Source organism: Oryctolagus cuniculus, chromosome 7 (genome assembly GCF_964237555.1).
Source record: "Oryctolagus cuniculus chromosome 7, mOryCun1.1, whole genome shotgun sequence".
In the NCBI taxonomy this organism is placed as follows: Eukaryota; Metazoa; Chordata; class Mammalia; order Lagomorpha; family Leporidae; genus Oryctolagus; species Oryctolagus cuniculus.
The window spans coordinates 10,290,949-10,311,086 of NC_091438.1; the positions used below are offsets into that span (position 1 = coordinate 10,290,949).

A 20,138-nucleotide genomic window follows, 5' to 3' on the forward strand; every position below is an offset into this window, starting at 1 on the left:
ACCGCAGAAGACTCAAACAGCACTGCCCAGGGAGACAGCTGGCAAAAGTGCCTGGGCACTAATGTTTCCTAAGTTTGTTTCGTTTGCCTGTTTGGAAGTTTTTTTTTTTTTTTTTTTTTTTTTTGCATGAATTCAAGTCTTAAGAATGCAGAAAATCAATTTATGTGTAACAACAATGGCATCGTGTAGATCTCTGTAACTCTGATTTCTGGAGTAAATAGGAAAAAGAAAAGTCTGGCTAGTAATTCTCTTGTCACACTGTATTCGTGTTTTGTGATTCAATGCCTGTTAGCAAACACTGGCAGAGAACATGAGAGACTGTTGGGCCTGTTCATTATGAGTGGCGGCCCCGTCTCTGAGTTGTGGAGGGAGGACTGGGTAGGGAGACACCTTTCCTTCCTTAAGGAAGCTCCAGGGAGGGATTCTAGGGCGTTTGAGGGTGACGAGGGTGGCAGCCGGGGACCTGCTGCACCCAAGGCTGCAGGACAGCACATGGCACCTCGTAGGGCTGCATTCCTGAGTCCCCCAATAGGGGGAGACTCACAGCACAACCTTCCCATGCGAGGAATCATGCTTCACTGCCCTGTTGCGTGTGGGGTTCATTTTCAAGCAGTTTTCTCCCCAATTTTTGTTGTATTTCCTGAGTCCTTATTTATCTAATAGCGTCCATCTCTTCCTTCCCGTGTGAAACACACAGTGAGGCTAGTGTTCCTTTGCTATCCCCGTGTGATAACGTAGATGCTACGCACTGTTGGCGTGTAGGATCCGGATTTGAGCAAATGGTGTCATCAAAGGAGAAACTATAAATGATTATTAGTCACAAAAGGAATAACTGACTTCCTTAATTTCCCAAACAAATGAGCTTTGGTAAAGTGAGCTGTAAGCTAAATCTAGTCTTGTTTCTGCTAAAAAATGTTGGAGTTAAACTATTCTGGCTAAAAGCAATACCCCCTTGAGGGGTGGGGAGGGGTGAAAGAAGTTTGGATTAAATAGAAGAGAGGAAGAGGGGGAGGGGGAGGGGAAGGAAGAGGCAGAGGAGGAAGGGGAGGAGGAGGGGAGGGGGAGGGGGAGGGAGAGGGGGAGGGGGAGGGAACATTGAGCATTGAGTGATTGTGGTAAACAAGGCCCTCCTCTTTAGCATTTTCACATTTAGAGCTAATTCTGAGCTTAGGCTGTAAAAGGTGTCCCTTCATTGCTTGCTGCCTGTTGCCCCGTATGGATGACTTTACTGCAGATGTTTCTTCAGTGACAGATGTCAATAATCCTCATCATAGACGCCATCTCACCGAGTTTGCTTTCCACCAGGTCAATCGTTTGAGCGTCAAACTGGGCGACCTCTTGCAGGACCGCGGATCTCGGCTCTCCCCTGGGAGCCCCACCCCTGCAAAGTCGTTCAAAACGGAGATGAAGAAATCGGAGGAACCGGAAGCTTCCCTGTCTTCGGAAGAGGAGACTGCTGGGGTGGAAGACGTGAGAAGCCAGACTTACTCCAAAGACCTGTTGGAGATGCCAAATTCCGAGCCCAGGGTGCACAGGCTCCAGGAACCCCCAGACTGGACCCGAGGGCCTTGGAAGAAGCAGCAAAGCCTTCAAACAGGAGCCCGGGACCCTGCCAGGCAGGGCTTGCAGCTGGAGGTCAAGTCTTCAGAGGAAGAGGAGTACGGCTACGTTGTGACACAGCGCGAGTGAGTAGGAACCCCGGATTGTGTCTCCTGGAGACCTCAGATGCCGGTGGGAGGTGGGGCTCGTAAAAGAAGGGACCTCCTTTTATTCTTGAACATCTTTAACCAAAAACACTTGGTGGAAATGTTCAGCATCTTGGGGTAGGAGGCAGCCAAGAGCTCTACCAGAGTCCCACCTCGTGTTTCTGAACCGGCCACCGAACTTGGCAGTGGTTCTCTGAAGTGCACTAAACCAGACCCAACCAGACCAAACCAGACCAGACGGGACCAAGCCAAACGGAGCCCTTCCTGGGTTCTGTGGTCTTGTGCCGCGGGCAGATTCACCTTCGGAGTTGGCAGGCCGAGCTGCGAGTAGCCAGGTCTGGTCAGGTGGCTTCGGGGGTGACCGTGCACAGGAGAGCGAGCCCGGGCAGGCTGGGGGGTGTGGGTGGGTGCAGGTCTGTGCTGCCTGCCTGCCTGTTAGACACCTGAAAGCTTTGTCTCTCTGCATCAAAGTCGTCCAAGTATCAGAACAGGAGTCGCCCTCAGAGGGAGGCGCGAGCTTCACACAACAGAATGTTCTTTCCTCTCTCTCATTTTGATCTGAACGTAATGAGGGAGAGGATTCAAACACGATGTACCGAGCCAGTGACAAATGGTCAGCCGCGTTCTCAGGTCATCGCACTAATGAATCTGACATCTGCCGCCATGCTTTGGGAAACTGTGGTGTTTTTCTTCAAGGAACGGGAGCCATGTTTCAAAGAGAAGGGCATGTCTGGCTGGCCTTGTGTACACACGTGTGTGTGTGTGTGTGTGTATAAGTGATAATTTTGCTTTTCGGTTATGATGCCCATTTGCTGGGGTAGTTGTACCTTAGTTACAGAGTACACTGTATCCCAGTGTTTATCCCCAGCGCACTCATGGCTCTCAACAGAATCCAACCTGTGACACACCACCCGAGACGTCATTTCATCAGCCGGGGGTAGTCCCAGGGCACACCTGGGCAGAGAGTTTTAATTCTGAGCTCAAACCACAGACTGTATACCAAAGCCAAGTTAAAGTTTAAGATTGTAGTGGTAACCATGGTCTTTTCTTGTGTTCTGGGATCAGTCGTAAGCAACGGAGGCTCAGTTCTTCCCAGCACGGAGTCGGCCCACATCTGCCGTCTGCTCGGATGGCGTGCCCCGTGGCGCTGTCCCTGTCCCTGGCTCCAGGAGGGTGTCTGCAGGTCTCTGCTTGTGTTGCACAGAGCAGCGCAGCAGGGAGCTCACAGCACAGGTGGGGGACCTGCTGCCTGATCCTGGGCGGGAAAGCACAGTCAGATGCTGTGTTGTGGGCTTCTCTCTTCTCTAGTGAGTGCTGTAGGGTGTAGGGTGCGAACCGTGTGTGTATGTATGTTCCTGCATGTGTTAAGTACATGTATCATGTGTGTGGTATCAGGTTGCTGTGTGTAGGTGTTGTGCGCTGCATAAATGTTATCTGTCACGTGGTGTGTGTGTTGTATATTGTATGGTTTGTGTAGGTGTTGTGTATGGTATATGCATTGTGTTCTGTGTATGTGATGTATTTTTGCGTGTTGTCTATGTGGTACAGGGTGTGTGGGTTTGTGTTGCCTATGGGTGGTGTGTTGTGTTAGTGTGGTATGTTGGGTGGTATATGTTTTTGTGTATGCTGCGTCTGTGTATTGTGATTTGTTGTGTGTTTTTAAGTGTGTGGTATGTAGTGTGTATACACGTGTGTTTGGGGTATTGTGTTTTATGCAGTGTGTGGGTTATAGGTTGTGCTGTGTGGTTTGTGCGGCATATCTGTATGTGGTATGTTAAATATCGTGTGGTGTTGAGTGTGTTGTGTGTACATGCTATGTGGAGTGTTGCATGTGCACATGATGTCTTGTGTGTTGTGCTGTTATGTGTGTATGATGTCTTGTGTGTGGTGTGTGTGGTCACCCGTGGGACTGCATCTCACACTCTGCTGGCACCAGCCCTGCGCTCACTCACCCAAGCAGCCCATCCCCCACCCGAGGGCTAAACTCCCCTTGCAGGGAGACAGCTGCCCACCCCTCCTCTGGACACTGGGCTCAGTTTACCACACAGGAGAGACAAGAGCAGGGCTGTGAAGATCTCCTGACCATTTAGAGACTTCCAGATAGCAACCAGGAGGTCCACCAGGGAGTGGCAGGTGGCTTGTGCCGTCTACACTGATCCACGGCTCACTTCAGGCTAGTCCTTGGAGTGCAGTGCCAGCAAGGGCAGTGGGCTCCACGCAGCCTCGGCACTTCTGATAAGAGACCTGGCAAGTGGGGCCATCACAGTGGCCGGGTTTTTCTTTACATTGCAGTATATTTTCTCATTGCACCTTCCCTGGCCACACCTTTTAAGACTGGAACCCTTACCCGTTGTAAGCCGTTAAAGAAAAAAAAAAAAATCATTATGTTGTCTTTGTTGGCTGATTTCCCCTCTTTTTCTGTTGTCACTTCAACTGGATGAAAAATATCTGGTGAGGATAATGCAGCATTCTATCAATAATTCTCACTGTTTTTGGCAAGGCAGAATGTGCGGGAAGACTGTGCCTCCCTCCCTTCCACAGAGGGGTGGAGGAGTTGCCCCAGTTATCAGATTAATCAATGATTTATCATTCTTTGGAGCAAGATTTCACTGGATCCCAGCTTAAACTGTAATGGATCGGCTATTAATACACCAGAATCAGATGCTTTGTCCCATGAAGAGGAAGGGGTATGTGACTTGTGAACTGTGGTGTCAACCACACAGGCTCTTTTTGCTGATGTGCCTAGCCTGTGGCTTAGCTTGGCCAGGCCTTGTTTCCTGACTGATGGATTGCCATTCAAGCATTTGTCCTTTCTACAGAATAGCTGGATTATTCCAGAATGGAGGGAAGGGAAGGTAGCCACCTTCAGTCCTCCGAGGAGGATTCTAAAATTATTTCCTGATGGGGAGAAATCACAGGGTGGAGGCCGAGTTTGAAGCAAAGGGAGCTATTTCTTTATTTAAAATATGCATGGTTTGGCACACATGGCCTACACACATGCGCCTTTCCTCTTGTTGGGGGACCCATTTCTAGACTAGAATAATAATAATAATAATAATAATTTTTGACCAATGATACTGACTTCAGAGAAGTGAAACCCGTGAACAGAAAAGTGTGGAAATTAGAAGTGGGAGGAAGGTGCTGCGTGCATTTGATGTCAGAGACGAGAAAAGATCACGTTGGAGGAGACTCTGCCTTGCCCCGGGGGCAGAGCCGGCCCAGCAGGCTTTGCAGGAAGAGTGGACGAGGAATCAAGAGGTCAGGATCGGGGCCAGTGCCATGGCTCACTTGGTTAATCCTCCACCTGTGGTGCCGGCATCCCATATGGGCAACAGGTTCTAGTCCCGGTTGCTCCTCTTCCAGTCCAGCTCTCTGCTGTGGCCTGGGAAGGCAGTGGAGGATGGCCCAAGCCCTTGGGCCTCTGCACCTGCGTGGGAGACCAGGAGGAAGCTTCTGGCTCCTGGCTTCTGATCGGCGCAGGGCGCTGGCCGTAGCAGCCATCTGGGGGGTGAACCAACGGAAGGAAGACTTTTCTCTGTCTGTCTGTCTCTCTCTCTCACTGCCTGTAATTCTATCTGTCAAATAAATAAATAAATAAATAAATAAAACAAGTAAGGATCTTTTAGGACCCCCCTCAGCCCTTTGGTGGAAATACTTGGGATTCCCCTGTATTGAAAAGGCTTTGGGGTCCCTATGACCTGCATTGCGTGGCAGTGCCACTGTGGGGGTTGAAGACCCTCTGAAGCCTGGATGGTAGGGCCGTAGCTATCTCCCCCTGTGCTTGGGGCTCCCCTAACTCGAAAGCAGCCAGCAGCTGTGCCACCGCCCAGGGTTACGGGGAAGAGTGAAGTCATGTGATACTGTAACAGCATCTGGGATGTAGCCAACAGGCAGCCTCTGCCCAGGAACAGTGGCCAAAGAGAACAGAGTTCACCTGCAAGAGAAGAGGAACAACAGATGTCCGTGGGGGGAAGGCTGGAGAAGGCGGAACACAGAGGTGCTAGGAAGAGGGGGACCGGGATGGTTTGCCCTGCCTCAATGCCTCCCGATAGTCCTAAGAGGCAGAGTTGGGAGTCATATTTCTTCCTTCTGTGGCTCCTAACGAGAACGCTTTCTTTACCTGGAGAAGCCCATCAGTGAGGTTACCAGCGGTGTTTCCCTTCCACTTCACACCCAGGTACTCAGGGCATGACTAGCTCACAAGTTGGGGCTGTACTGGTGCTCTCTCTCTCTGACAGTGGCTTGCTGGGAACTTGGTCAGGTTGTAGGGCTCAGGGAGATGCCCCCAAATGCCAGGCTTGGGGTAGCTCTTCCCCCACTGGCCAGCATGAGAGATTCTGAAGCCAAAAGTCTTTTTTTTAAAAGATTTATTTTATTTATTTGAAAGAGAGTTACAGAGAGAGGTAGAGACAGAGAGAGAGGTCTTCTATCCGATGGTTAACTCCCCAGATGGCTGCAATGGCCAGAGCTGTGCTGATCAGAAAGCCAGGAGCTTCTTCCAGGTCTCCCACGTGGGTGCAGGAGCCCAAGGACTTGGGCCATCTTCTACTGCTTTCCCAGGCCATAGCAGAGAGCTGGATCAAAAGTGGAGCAGCAGGGACTCGAACCGGCGCCCATATGGGATGCCGGTGCTTCAGGCCAGGGTGTTAACCCGTTGCACCACAGTGCCTTCCCTGAAGCCAAAAGTCTTAAGGAGAGCTCCTGAGTCAGTTTCTCCACTTGGCAGGCTATCAGCAAGTGCTGCAATGCATGAAGCCCAGAGACTCACTTCTTGTCCTTGTCCACCTTTTGTTTGCTGTCTCTCACCCTAAGTTAAAACCCACACGCTCAGCCCTGGCTTGCTTGTGTCCCTGGGGGCCAGTGCAGTGAAGGGCAGACGACGGGGGAGAATCTAACCCTAGTTCTACTGCTTAGGGCTGCGGCAGCTGAACCTGGACCGTGGAGCCCACCTGCCTGCCCCACTCTAGGAGGTGGCTAAAGAGAAAGGCAGATGTGAACATTTGTGACAGCCAAACTGGGTGTAGGTGGGGATTCTGCACCCTGTTCCTTGTCTTTACATCCTTGACTGGGACAACCGGAATCTTAAGAGTATTGGGGGTGGGTCCTGAGGATTCTGTATTTCTGGTGCAGGGCAGAATCTCAGATGATGTGTTTTCTAACTCCTGGTTCGGTGGGTGCACCTGCCATCTCTATACAGGAACATCGTAGAGATGGAGTGCCCCCTGCTTAGGCACCAAGCGTCTCTCTCCTTTGCTTGTCTTAGAAGAATAAAGATCTGAGATGGGGGGAGGTGGTAAAAGTCATCATGGTTGCCCGTGCATGGAGGAGAGGCAATGCCGTGTGGTGCAGCTGGTGGAGCTGCTGCCTGTGATGCTGGTCTCCCACACTGGAGCGCAACTTCAAGTTCTGGCTGCTCTGCTTCTGATCCAGCTCTCTGCTCATGTGCCTGGGAAAGCGTCAGAGGATAGCTTGAGTCCTCGGGCCCCTGCACCCACTTAGGAAACCCAGATGGGGTTCCAGGCTCCTGGATTTAGCCTGGTCCAGCCCTGACCATTGTGAACGTTTGAGGAGTAAACCAACAGATGGAGGATATCTCTCTCCCCTTGTGGGAGATCCAAATGTAGTTCCAATATCCTGGCTTCAGTCTGGCCCAGCCCTGGCTGTTGGGAATTTGGGGAATGAATGAGCATATACCACATGCCATTGTCACGTCTAATGAATTAACTGTAATTCCTTAAAATTGTCAAATATCTAGTCTGTGTTCCGATTTCCAATTGTCACATCCATGTCAAAGTTGTGGCTTATTTCATTTGGTTTTTTAAAATCTGCATTTGAATAAGTTCCACAGCTTGAAGGTGGCTGTTTTGTCTTTAATGACTAAATCAGGAGGCTCACCCCCTTCTCCTCCTGTGCTGAGGCTGGAGTGCTGGGTTAGATTGTGGTGCCCCTTGTTTTTTGGAATTGTAGGACTGAGAGACATGTTGGCCTCTGTGACAGTAGCAGGTGAAGTAGGAAAAGCAGTGCTTCAATAAACCGAGAGTCTAGTGGACGTTAAGTCGTTAGAGGGACAGCATTGTGATGCTCTGGGTTAAGCTGCCCAATGGGATAACACATCCCCTGTTAGAGTGCCAGTTCAAGTCCTGGCTCCTCTTCTTCAATCCAACTCTATTCTGATGCACCTGCGAAGGCAGTGGAAGCTGCCCAAGTACATTGTCCCCTGCCATCACCACATGTGAGACCGTGGATGAGATCCCAGGCTCTTCCCTGTGACCTGGCTCTGCCCTGGCTGTTGTGGCCTTTGGGAAGTGAACCAGTGGGTGGAATTCACACTCCCACCGCCATCCCCCCGTCTTGTCCTCTCTGCATCTCTCTGTCAATCAATCAATCAATCAATCAATCAATCAATCTTTTTTACAAAGTTGTTAGAATACAGCAAGTTTTCATCTCTTGACTTTCCAAAGAACTGATGGTTACTGACAACTTTACCATGATCCTCCTGGATCCCCATGGTTTCTGAGCTTGGCCATCTCTAGCCACCCAGAGAGCTGCCAGAGGAGACATGGCCTTGTCAGGAAAGGGCCCTATGCGTCTCTGACTGTGCACCTGTGCCCTCCACTGTGGCAGAGGGGAGTGAGGGCGGCAGGGCAGGGAGGGAAGTGTTAGAATGGCCCACTCTGACCATAAGAACCAAGGGCCTTCAGTGCTCTCCCTACTCGCTTGTCCTGAGCGCCTGGTGGCCTGTGTCTGTTCACCAGCTCACACAGCTGGTAGGAGGGGCTGGGAGGGTCCTAATGCTAGCAGCAAGGGGGTCCTTAGGTAGACAGATGAGTCTGATGTCAGATTCCATAACCATCCAGGAAGTTTTGCTTTCCTCTTCAGTGGTGCCATGAAACTCCAGGGCAGAGCAACCCCCAGGGACTTTAAATCATTTAAAGATTGATTTATTTGAAAGTCAGATCTACAGAAAGAAAAGGAAACACACAGAGAGAGGGAGGGAGGGCGGGAGGGAAGAAGAGAGAGAGAGATAGAGAGAGCTTCTGTCTGCTGGTTCACTCCCCAGATGGCTGTAATGGCCAAGTCTGGGCCAGCCAGGAGCCAGGAGCCAGGAGCTGCTTCGAGATCTCCCACATGGATGGCAGGGGCCCAAGCTCTTAGGCCATTCTCTGCTGCTTTTCCCAGGCCATTAGCATGGAGCTGGATTGGCAACGGAGCAGCTGGGACACCAATCAGCACCCATGTGGGCTTCCAGTGTCACAGGCAGCGGCTTTACCCGTGATGCCACAACATGGGCCCTTGTAATTGATTTTTTTTTTGCATAGTGCTGGCTGTTATAAATCAACCTGCCCTTAAATCTGTTTAAGTGGTTTAAATTTCGCCCCTACAGAAGAAGGTGTAAAAAGGAGGGAGAAAAGGCTGGAGAGAGGAGATTTACTGCTCTCAAAATAGAAGGAAGTCTGGAAATGGATGAGGAATCCAGAGGAAGAAAGAACAGAGGAAAATAGTCCCAGGCATTGCTCAGTTGTAGGATATCGGTTTATTTGGCGTCATGACTTGAGAGAAAAGTGTTTCACTAGGCCAGCCGGCTATAGATTACCAAGTTCTAGTACATCCTCTTAGATTCTCATTAAACAGGAGCCAGCTTCAAGCTCAAGATGGACTTGTAGGGGTGGCCGTGTGGAGTCACCACTGGGACACCTGCCTCTGTATCAGAGGACCTTGTGCCAGCCCCAGCTGCCCTGCTTCTGTTCCAGCCTCCTGGCGATGAGCACCATGGGAGGCAGCAGGTCCCTGCCACCCAGATGGGACACCTGGATTGAGTTTTGGGCTCCCAGCTTTGGCCTGGCCCAGACCTGACTATTACAAGCCTTTGAGGATTGAATGAGCAGATGGAGGATATCTCTGTCTGTCTCTCTGCCTTTGAAACACGTTGAGAATAAATACAGTTTTAAAAGATGAACTTGTGGGATGGCTTCAAGCTCAATGAAAAGGGCAGTGGCTAGGCAGTGCGTCATGTTGCAAGGAGGACAGTGCACGGGAAAACCCCGCGTCAGGTGGAGCGTGGGCATTGGGCGACAAGGCGTGGGAAACGGTGGTGGGGAGGAGAGTGCAGGGCCCCCTGATGTGGGTCTGGGTCCTCAGCCAGCAGCATGGAGGCCTCCTGGGAGCTGAGCATGGGCGGTGTGCTCTGAGCCCTCTCCCGGACAGCCCTGGTTGCTGAGTGGAGAGGCCAGGCCTGGAGGAGTCACAGAGGAGCTGGCTGGGTGGAGTGGCATCTGGCCATTCGCCCACCCCTCTCACTCTGCCCTGCCTGGCAGGGAGTCAGCCGGGCAAAGAGTCATCTGTGCTGTGACTGGCTAAAGTCTAAGCTAGACGGGTTAACTGTGCAAAACCAGGCGGCTTTGAAGAGGTTCCCCAAGGCAGCCTTGCTGGAGACAGAGGATGCAGCTGTTGACTGAATCCATTCGACAAGGGCAGGTGGAGAGGGAGGACCTGGACCCTCCAGGTGTTGGTGGGGGCAGGGGCGAGAGGGGCAGAGGTGGGAGGAAGTGGAGAGCTGTCCACAGGGGTGCAGGGCCAGGTGGGGGTCGGCGGGGCAGAGAAATGCCGTCTAGAGTCCTCAGCGAGAAGGCCGCTGCCTTCTTGGGATCTCTCCTCGGAATGAAGTCGCTGCTCATCTTCGGGAAGTGATGTTGATGTTACGTGTGTCTGTATGTGTGTCCATACGTGGCATGTGCATGTGTAGCATGTGTGATTTTGTGGTGCATTTGTGTTTGTGCATATGGCATGTGTGTGTATGTGTGTGTGGTTTGTGGTCTGTGGTGTGAGTATATGGGTATCTGTGGTATTGTGGCAGGTGTGTATGCTTGTGTGGTTTTGTGTGTGGTGTGTACTTATGTGTGTGTGGTTGTGCCATGTGTGGTTTATGCAGTGTGTATTGTGTGTGCAGTGTGTGATATGCATGTTAAGTACGTGCATATGTGTGCTATGTGCAGCATGTGGGTTGGATGTACATGTGTGGTATGTACAATGTGTGGTATGTGCAGTGTGTGATATGCGTGCTGTGTATGTATGGAGTATGCTTTGTATGTGCAGAGTGTGGTGTATGTGTATGCAATGTGTGTATGTGCATGTAGTGTGTGATATGTGCTATTCACCTATGTACATATAGGTGAGTATGTGATTGTGGTATATATGTGTGCAGTGTGTGCATATGTGTGTGTGGCATATGTGTGCTGTGTGTGAATATGTGACATACATGTGGTTTGTGTGTGCATGGTATCTGTGTGCTGTGTATATGTATATGTAACATATGTATGGTTTCCGTGTATGTGTATGTGTGTGGTATCTGTGTGCCCTGTGTGAATATGTGACATGCATGTGGTTTGTGTGTGCAGTGTGTGTGTATGTGTGTTGTGTCTGTACTGTGTGTGTATATAATATATTGTGGTTTCTGTGTGCAGCATGTGTGTGTGTATGTGTGTGGTATCTTGTGCTGTGCGTGTGAATATGTGACATACATGTGGTTTGTGTGTGCATGGTTTCTGTGTGCTGTGTATATGTATACGTAACATATGTATGGTTTGTGTGTGGTATTTGTGTGCTGTGTGTGAATATGTGACATGCATGTGGTTTGTGTGTGTAGTGTGTGTGTGTATGTGTGTGGTGTTTGTACTGTGTGTGTATATAACATTGTGGTTTGTGTGTGTGTAGTGTGTGCGTGTGTATGTTGTGTCTGTGCTGTGCATGTGAAAATGTGACACACATGTGGTTTGTGTGTGCAGTGTGTGTGGCATCTGTGTGCTATGCATGTGAATATGTGACATGCATGTGGCTTGTGCGATGTGTGCGTGTGTATGTGTGTGGAATCTGTGTGCTGTGTGTGTATAACATATTGCGGTTTGTGCGTGTAGTGTGTGCATGCCTGCATGTGGTGGGGATACAGGATGGAGGGTTCCAGTGCACAGAGCAGTGTGAATGGGAACGCCTGGGATCAGACGTGCGTTCAGAAGACAGCTCCAGAGGAACACAGCCAGTGGCTCGCCATGTTGGAGACCCCATGTGTGTGCATGGGGCTCAGGGCCCAGAGTGGGGTGGGAGGGAGTGAGCAGCCACAGGAGAGTGGGCCGGGGGTCCCTCCAGATGGCTTGTCAGCACACCCTCCTGACCCACTATCCCATAAGACAGAGTCTGGCCCACCCATTCCCACTGCCCCCAGCCCAGTACACTTTTTTCAGCCTCTGGTCCAACTCTCACCCCTCCCGTGCTGCCCGAGAAGCCTATCCATGCCCGTGCCCACGTCCACATCCATGCCCATGTCCATGTCCACACCCACATCCATGCCCACACCCGTGCCCATGCCCACACACACATCCATGCCCACGCCCACATCCATGCCCCCACACACGCCCACACCCATGCCCACGTCCACATCCATGCCCATGTCCATGTCCACACCCACATCCATGCCCACATCCATGTCCACACCCACATCCATGCCCATGCCCACACCCACATCCATACCCACACACATGCCCACACCCATGCCCATGCCCACATCCACATCCATGCCCACACGCCACATGTATGTCCATGTCCACACCCACATCCATGCCCACATCCATGTCCACACCCACATCCATGCCCATGCCCATGTGCACACCCACACACACATTCACGCCCATGCCCACACCCACATCCATGCCCACGCCCAGACCCACGCCCACACCCACACACACATCCATGCCCACACCCATGCCCACGTCCATGTCCACGCCCACACCACCCACGTCCCTAGGGAGCTCTGGTAGCCGTCACACCCTGCACCACAGCACTCAGTCCAGGGAGCTGCTGCTGATGTCTCAGTAGGAAGAAAATCGAAAGAGCAAGGCTCTGGTGTTCACAGCCTGCTCGGCTGCTGTCAGAGACCCGCACAGGCGGGCAGTGGTCTCAGACCCCAGCCTGGGTAACCCCAATGCCGATAGTATTGATGCTTAATGTAGAAAACCCCTCACTGTCATGGCCCCACCCCTAGGGTTGTTTGCCTGCTGATAAAGTTGACAGACACCCAGACCCATGTCAAGTCCCCCCACCAGGATCCCAGCCCTCTGAAAGCAACATCATAGCCCACGCGACGCCGCAGACATGGTGCGGTTAATTTTGATGAGGCTGTCGGCATTCTTGGAGAGGTACACCTGTCGGTAGTCGGGAGCGCAGCTTCATCTCGACATCAAGCTGTAAGGAGGCGGCCATTTCCCCCAACAGGTGTTCTTCCCGTGCCACAGTGCTGGCTGTTGGTCACCTCCTTCGGCAGGGCCACTTGGGGCTGTTTGCAGCTCCAGGCGGGCTCACGTGGACCCCACACACTGCCTGGCGCTTAGCAGACAGAGGCACCAACGGTCATGGGTCCCTTCACTTGCCCTCTGAGAAGCCTCATACCTTCCAGGGAAGAAAAGGTGGCAGAAACCGAATCAAAGGCGCAGACGTGCCTGCGTGGGTCTTTGCTCCAGCCTCTGCCCCCTGCCTTCTGCTGTGGCTGGGAGTGTCCCTTCTCTGCTTTGGGGAGAATTCCCATGGGCTAGTGAATTTTAGCTAACTACAGATTCTTTAAATAGAACAAAGTTCTTTTCTGTGCTTTGATGATGGATAGGGATGGCTAGAATAATTGCTGGGATTCCAAGAAAAACTCATTTTACCCTCTGGCTTCAAATGTTGTCTCACCAGAAGAGATCGTATCAAAGGTGACTGATTTTTCCATCATTTGGCCCCCTAACTTTCCGTGAATTTTCAACCAGATAGCCTGAAATCAGGCAGATGTGGCAGGAGCTCTTGAACGCAGAGGTGGAATCTGGTCCCACGGTGGGGGTGTGGAGGCCAGGTCCTGCTCTTGTCTTGGTCCCACCTGGTCCCTGAGTGACAGTAACAATGCTACAAACGTGAGCAACTCTGGGTGCAGACTTAGTTTAGTTTTGCTAAGTCAAAGGTATGTAAGATGCAACCCCACCTTGCTGGAGACCTGTGCTGCAGTATTGGGTTCATAGTAACCTTTTCTGTTTGAGTTTCTCTCTTTCTCGCTCTCTCTTTCTCTCTGAAACTTGCTAGTAGCATGATCTTGGGTAAAGACTTTTTTTTTTTTTTGACAGGCAGAGTTAGACAGTGAGAGAAAGAGAGAGACAGAGAGAAAGGTTTTCTTTTTTCCGTTGGTTCACCCCCCCAAGTGGCCGCTATGGCCGGTGCGTTGCAGCTGGCGCGCTGCACTGATCCAAAGCCAGGAGCCAGGCACTTCCTCCTGGTCTCCCATGCAGGTGCAGGGCCCAAGGACTTGGGCCATCCTCCACTGCACTCCCTGGCCACAGCAGAGAGCTGGACTGGAAGAGGAGCAACCGGGACAGAATCCGGCGCCCCAACCGGGACTAGAACCCAGTGTGCCGGCGCCGCAAACAGAGGATTAGCCAAGTGAGCCATGGCACCAGCCCAAGACTTTTATTTCTTTAGCTTCAGTTTCCACTTCCTTAAAGCGAGAGTGACAGCAGCACCTCCCCCAGAGGCCTGTTCTGACCATGAAATGAGATACTTTGTGTGCAGTCTCAGCATGACAGCCAGCCCAAGAGTGCTTGCAACAGTTTTCACTATTCTTGATATTTATTTTTTAAATAAAGATTTATTTATTTGAGAGATAGAGTTACAGACAGAGGCAGAGAGAGAAAGAGAGAGAGAGACAGAAAGAGAGAGAGAGAGAGAGAGAGAGAGAGAGATCTTCCATCCAATGGTTCACTCCCCAAATGGCCACAAAGGCCAGAGCTGAGCCTATCTGAAGCCAGGAGCCAGGAGCTTCTTCCAGGTCTCCCACCCGGGTGCAGGGACCCAAGGACTTGGGCCCTCCTCTGCTACTTTCCCAGGCATATTAGCAAGGAGCTGGATCAGAAGTGGGACAGCCAGGGCTCAAATCAGCGCCCATACAGGATGCTGGCACTGCAGGCCAGGGCTTTAACCAGCTGCACCACTGTGCCGGCCCCTACTGTTAATATTTCTGATCCTCCAGTTATCTTCACTGGCTCTGTAGGAGGGTGGCACTCCCCAGCCCCTCCCTTGTCTAAGGTAGTCGCCGCTGGCTCATCTGTGCGTCCGTGCGTTCAGACTGACTGTGGTGCCACTTGGAGGCCCGTGGCCAGGATGCCACGCACAAGAGGACATTGTCACATCTCATAATGAGCCTCCCATCAAGGGAATGATGACCAATGCGTTATATTTTCCCCATTTTTCTTATTTAGCAGATCCCTGGGAGCAGGCTCGTGCAAATGATTGAACAGTAGTATGAAAAGATTTCAGAGACGTGTGGCTGTACTTCGGGGTTAAAACACAGTAAAGAACAGACACTATCTTTAGTTTAGCAAATGCGTTCTGCTGCTTCGCATCTGAGTGTGGAGTGAGGCCTCACAGGCACTCCAAGCCCCGACCCCGACCAGCTAGAAGTGCCAGTGCCTATTTCTCTTCCATTGCAATATTGGACGTCCAGGGAATCAGGGTGACAGCTGCCACACACAGACAGATAAAATTGCACATGCCGTATTCTTCCATTGATTTTTGAGATTAACTCCAACTGCTTTCTAAGGAAGTTCAGACCATGAAATGACAGATGATGGTCGCGTATTTTAAAAATAAAATAGAAGTAACTGCATGCTCATTTTAAGCACAATCAGCCCCATCTGATTTGTCCGATTTATTGAATGTCGCCACTATTGTAATCAGCGATTTGCGCTCTGTGTGTGGAGCTGTAACAGCTCATGATGGGGAGGGAGGAAGGCGGTGGTTATGCGTTAGTACAGTGTGTGTAATTAGGGATGTCACGCTGGTGGGGGCAAGGGGTTCAGTTCTGGGCTGGTAGACTTCAACATTATCTCCAAGGCTATTTTAAGTAATCTTGTTGTGCGTGAAAATGTTGAGCATCTGTACTGTGGGAGTGAAGGAACCTAGGGCCAGGAGGTAGTCACAGACTCATAGTAGGGGGGCTGGTGCTGTGGTGTAGTGGGTAAAGCCACTACACCACAGCATGCCACATGGGTGCCGGTTCAAGTCCTGGCTGCTCCACTTCTGATCCAGCTCTCTGCTATGGCCTGGGAAAGCAGTAGAAGATGGCCCAAGTCCTTGGGCCCCTGCACTCCCATGGGAGACTTGGAAGAAACTTCTCATTCCTGGCTTTGGATTGGTGCAGCTCTGACCCTTGTGGCCATTTGGGGAGTGAACCAGCAGATGGAAGACCTTTCTCTCTGTCTCTACCTCTGCCTCTCTCTGTGTAACTCTGCCTTTCAAGTAAATGAATACATCTTTTTTTTTTTTTTTTTTTTTTCCGGACAGGCAGAGTTAGACAGTGAGAGAGAGAAACAGAGAGAAAGGTCTTCCTTCCGTTGGTTCACCCCCCAAATGGCCGCCATGGCTGGTGCTGCGCCGATCCGAAGCCAGGAGCCAGGTGCTTTTCCTGGTCTCCCATGGGGTGCAGGGCCCAAGCACCTGGGCCATCCTCCACTGCACTCCCTGGCCACAGCAGAGAGCTGGCCTGGAAGAGGGGCAACCGGGACAGAATCCGGCGCCCCAACCGGGACTAGAACCCGGTGTGCCGGCGCCGCTAGGCGGAGGATTAGCCTAGTGAGCCACGGCGCCGGCCTGAGCCAGCTCCTTTCTAATGACCTGGGAAAGCGGTAGAAGATGGCCCAAGTGCTTGGGTCCCTGCACCCATGTGGGAGACCCAGAAGAAGCTCCTGGTTCCTGGCTTTGGATAGGACCAGCTCCAGCTGTTGCGGCCATTTAGGGAGTGAACCAGTGGATGGAAGACCTCTCTCTGTCTCTCCTGCTGTCTCTGTAATAATGACTTTCAAATACATAAATAAATCTTCAACAACAATAACAAAAGGAAAGGATTGTTACATGCCTGGCTCCCCCTGTGTTGGGAAGATGGAATGTAACGTAACAAACAGGGATGAGCATCTTCCCGGGGTTCACAGTAAGTGTTTCTCCCATCTCTAAATCTTTGTAGCTTCTTGGAGTTTGCTTTCTTTAGCCCTTCAAATGATCTGGTTTTACCTGTCAGAAAATTCCAGGGCTCTCCCTCAGCAATCTCACTAAGTCTTGACCAGTGTTTCTGAGCTAAAATGCCCAGACCTTCGTCACTCCTGTCTCTGAGCCCACACAGTGGCCCTCAGCCTAAGTGTCACCCAATCCCAAAAGCCCCATTGAGTAACCCAGCCCCCTGCCACTAACCCTTGTTTTGGGGGACCCAAGGCAGGTGCCTGAGTCCCCATTTCCTGCCCTCTCCCCTGCAGCTCTGATGTCAGCTTCCTCCTGTAGCACCTGCTCCCCACCAGAACCTTGTCCTTGTCCCACAGCTGACCCATTGAGTGTGCCGCCTCCTGCCGTCTAACAGTTTTCTGTCTCAGCAGCTTGGAGTAGGGCCGCCAGTCCCTGCTTCCTATGGCCTGCTTCTCAAGCCCCCAGGGAGACTGTCACCCACTTTTAGGGGAAAACTAACATTGGAAAGGCACAGGAAAAGGAACAGCAGCTGGGATCACTTTTCTTTCCAGCTCGCACCCCGTACGAGACTCTTGGTTGTTTTTCAACTGTAAAATTACACAGAAAAGGACTTTGGCACAGCCATTGATACAGAATGTGCCACGGGCCTTCCTTGGAGACAGGGGATGCAGGAAGGGGCTCTAAGGAATAACCCAGATCGATTTTCCTATCAAGCGATGCTGTGAGGAGAGTTGTGGTGACGCTGAAATAGTACCATCAGTGATGTACTTGCCTTCAATGTAGAAAGTATTTTGAATTTGAACAAGCTTTTACTTAAATTGTCTTATTTGATTTTTTTCCCCATTTTTTGTATTGCTTTAAATACATGTGACTCTAAATTTACCATTGGAATCATCTTGAGCCTACAGTTCAGTGGTATTCCATTCATCTACAGTGTCGTGTGGCCACCACTACCATGTGTTCCTGTGACTGCTTCCGGCAGTGAAACTGTTCCCGTTGAACATGAATCCCCATTCTTGCCACCAAGCACCAGCACCCACCATTCTGCTTCCATCTCTACGAATTTATATTGTCCCTTTTCCATTGAGTGATCTTCACAACCTTGTCAACAGTCATTTGACCATATATGAGAGGGTTTATTTCGGGGCTCTGTTCTGTTTCATTGGTCCATATGTCTGCTCTTAGGTGGTACCACTTTTTAACAATTTTCATTGTAGCATTGTAGAAAGCTTTGAAATTAGTATGTGTGAGTCCTTCTTGTTTTTTCTTTTCTTTTTTTGAGGATTTCTGTATTTACTTGAATTTATGAGGGGGGTGAGAGGGGGAGAGAGAGAGATATGCTCCATCTGCTGGTTCACTCTCCAAATGTCTTCAACAGCTGGGGCTGAACCAGACCAAAGCCAAGAGCCAGGAACTCCCTACTCCATCCTGGTCTCCCACACGGATGACAAGGGCCCAGTGCTCAGGCCCTCTCCCACTGCTCTCCCGGCTGCATTAGCAGGAGCTGGATCAGAAGTGGAGCCGTGGGACCAGAACTGGCGCTTCTGTCTGGGATGCTGGTGTAGCAGGCTGTGGCTTAACCCACTGCGCAGCAACCCTGGACCCTGTTCTTCTTTTTCAAGATTGCTGAAGCTGTTTGTGTCCCTTGAAATTCCATATGAATTTTAAAATAGTTTTTTTCTATTTTTGCAAAACGTGTCATTGGGGTTTTTAAAGGGATTGCATTGAATCTGGGAATTTCTTGGGTAGTATCTGCCTCTCAAGAATATTAACTATTCCAATCCGTGAACATGGCATTGTTTCCATTTTTTCATGTGTTCTTTAGTTTGTTTCAGCAATATTTCATAGTTGTCATGGCATAAGTCTTTCACCCCTTGATTAAATTAATTCCTAAGTGCTTTATTCTCTTTGATGCTATTTTAAATGAAATTGTTTTTTGCAATTTCCTTTTCATACTGTTTATTGTTAGTGTATAGAAAAGCAGCTGATTTTTTGTGTTGACTTTGTTTTAGACACTTTGCTGAATTTATTTGTTCTAATAGGAGTGTGTGTGTGTGTGTGTGTGTTTAGAATCGTTAGAGTTTCTGGGCCCAGCTTTGTGGCACAGTGAGTTAAGCCACTGCCTGCAATGCTAACATCTCACACGGGTGCAGCTTGAGTCTAGGCTGTTTCACTTCCAATCCAGCTCCCTGCTAATGTACCTGGGAAAGCAACAGAAGATGGCCCAAAATCCTTGGACCCCTGCAACCAATTGGCAGATTCAGACGAAACTCCTGGCTCCTGGCTTCGGTCTGGCCCAGCCTTGGCTGCTGCAGCCATTTGGGAAGTGAATTAGCAGGTGGAAGATTCTCTCTCTCTCTCTCTGCCTTTCAAGTAAATAAAATAAACCTAAAAACAATGCTTGAGGTTTCCACCTAATGACTATATCCTCTGTGAATAGAGTTAATTTTACTTCTTTCTTCCCTGTTTGGGTGCCTTTATTCCTTGCCTAATCGACAAGGCTAAGTTTCAAGTGCTTTACTGAATAGAAGTGATGAAGGGAGGCATCCCCACCCTGCCTCCGATCTTAGAGGAAAAGTCCTCCATCTTCCACCTTGGAGGTTGGTAGTCATTGTGGGTTTTTCATACGTGGTAGTTCTATTTCTAGTTTGCTGAGTTTTTGTCATGGAAGAACATTGAGTTTTATAACATACTTTTTCTGCATTAATTGATATGATCCTATAGGGTTTTTTTTCGCCCTGTTTATGTGATGTATTACATTGATATTTGTATGCTGAGCCATCCTTAAATTCCATTTGTTAACTGTGTATAATATTTTAGATGCACTGCTGAGTTTGATTTTTTTTTATGTATTTTTGCATGAATGTTCCTAAGGAATGTGGGTCTGTAGGTTACTTGTGTCTTTCTGGCTTTGGTATCAGGGAAATGATGGCCTCATAGGAGGGGCTGGAAGGAGGCCCTCCGCTTTGGTCTTTTTGGAGAGCTTTGAGTAGGACTTTTGTTATTTCTTCTTTGAATGTTTGGTAGAATCATCAGCAAAATCATCAGAGCCAGGACTTGCTCTTAGTCGGGACGTAGCTGAACAGTGCTTCCGTCTGCTTGTTAGAGATCCACTCCAAATGTCTCTTTCTTCAGTGTGGCTGCAGTAGGTTTTGAGTTTTGTGGGATTTCTTTTTCGTTTCATTTAGTAGTCTGATTTGTTGGCATATAATTATTCGTTGTATTTTCTTATGATCCTTTCTATGACTGTCAGAGCATTTCTGAGTTTAGTAATTTGTCTTCTCTTTTTTCCTTAGTCTGTCTAGCTAATGGTTCTTAGATTTTTGATCGTTTTAAAGAAACAACTTCAAATTTCATTGATTTTCTCCATTGTCTCTCTCTTCTCTAATAGTTTAGCTCGATTCTAATCTT

The 20,138-nt window shown here is 50.0% G+C and overlaps 1 protein-coding gene across 2 annotated transcripts in view; it reads left to right on the forward strand.

The window, feature by feature from the left end:
• The window catches only part of PTPRN2 (protein tyrosine phosphatase receptor type N2), a 1,115,035-nt gene that overhangs the window by 472,658 nt on the left and 622,239 nt on the right, over nt 1–20,138 (forward strand). For both annotated transcript variants that reach the window (XM_051857048.2, XM_051857049.2), the window contains one exon: nt 1,306–1,685. In XM_051857048.2, coding sequence (XP_051713008.2) covers nt 1,306–1,685 — 380 coding nt within the window. The remainder of the gene's footprint in view (nt 1–1,305; nt 1,686–20,138) is intronic.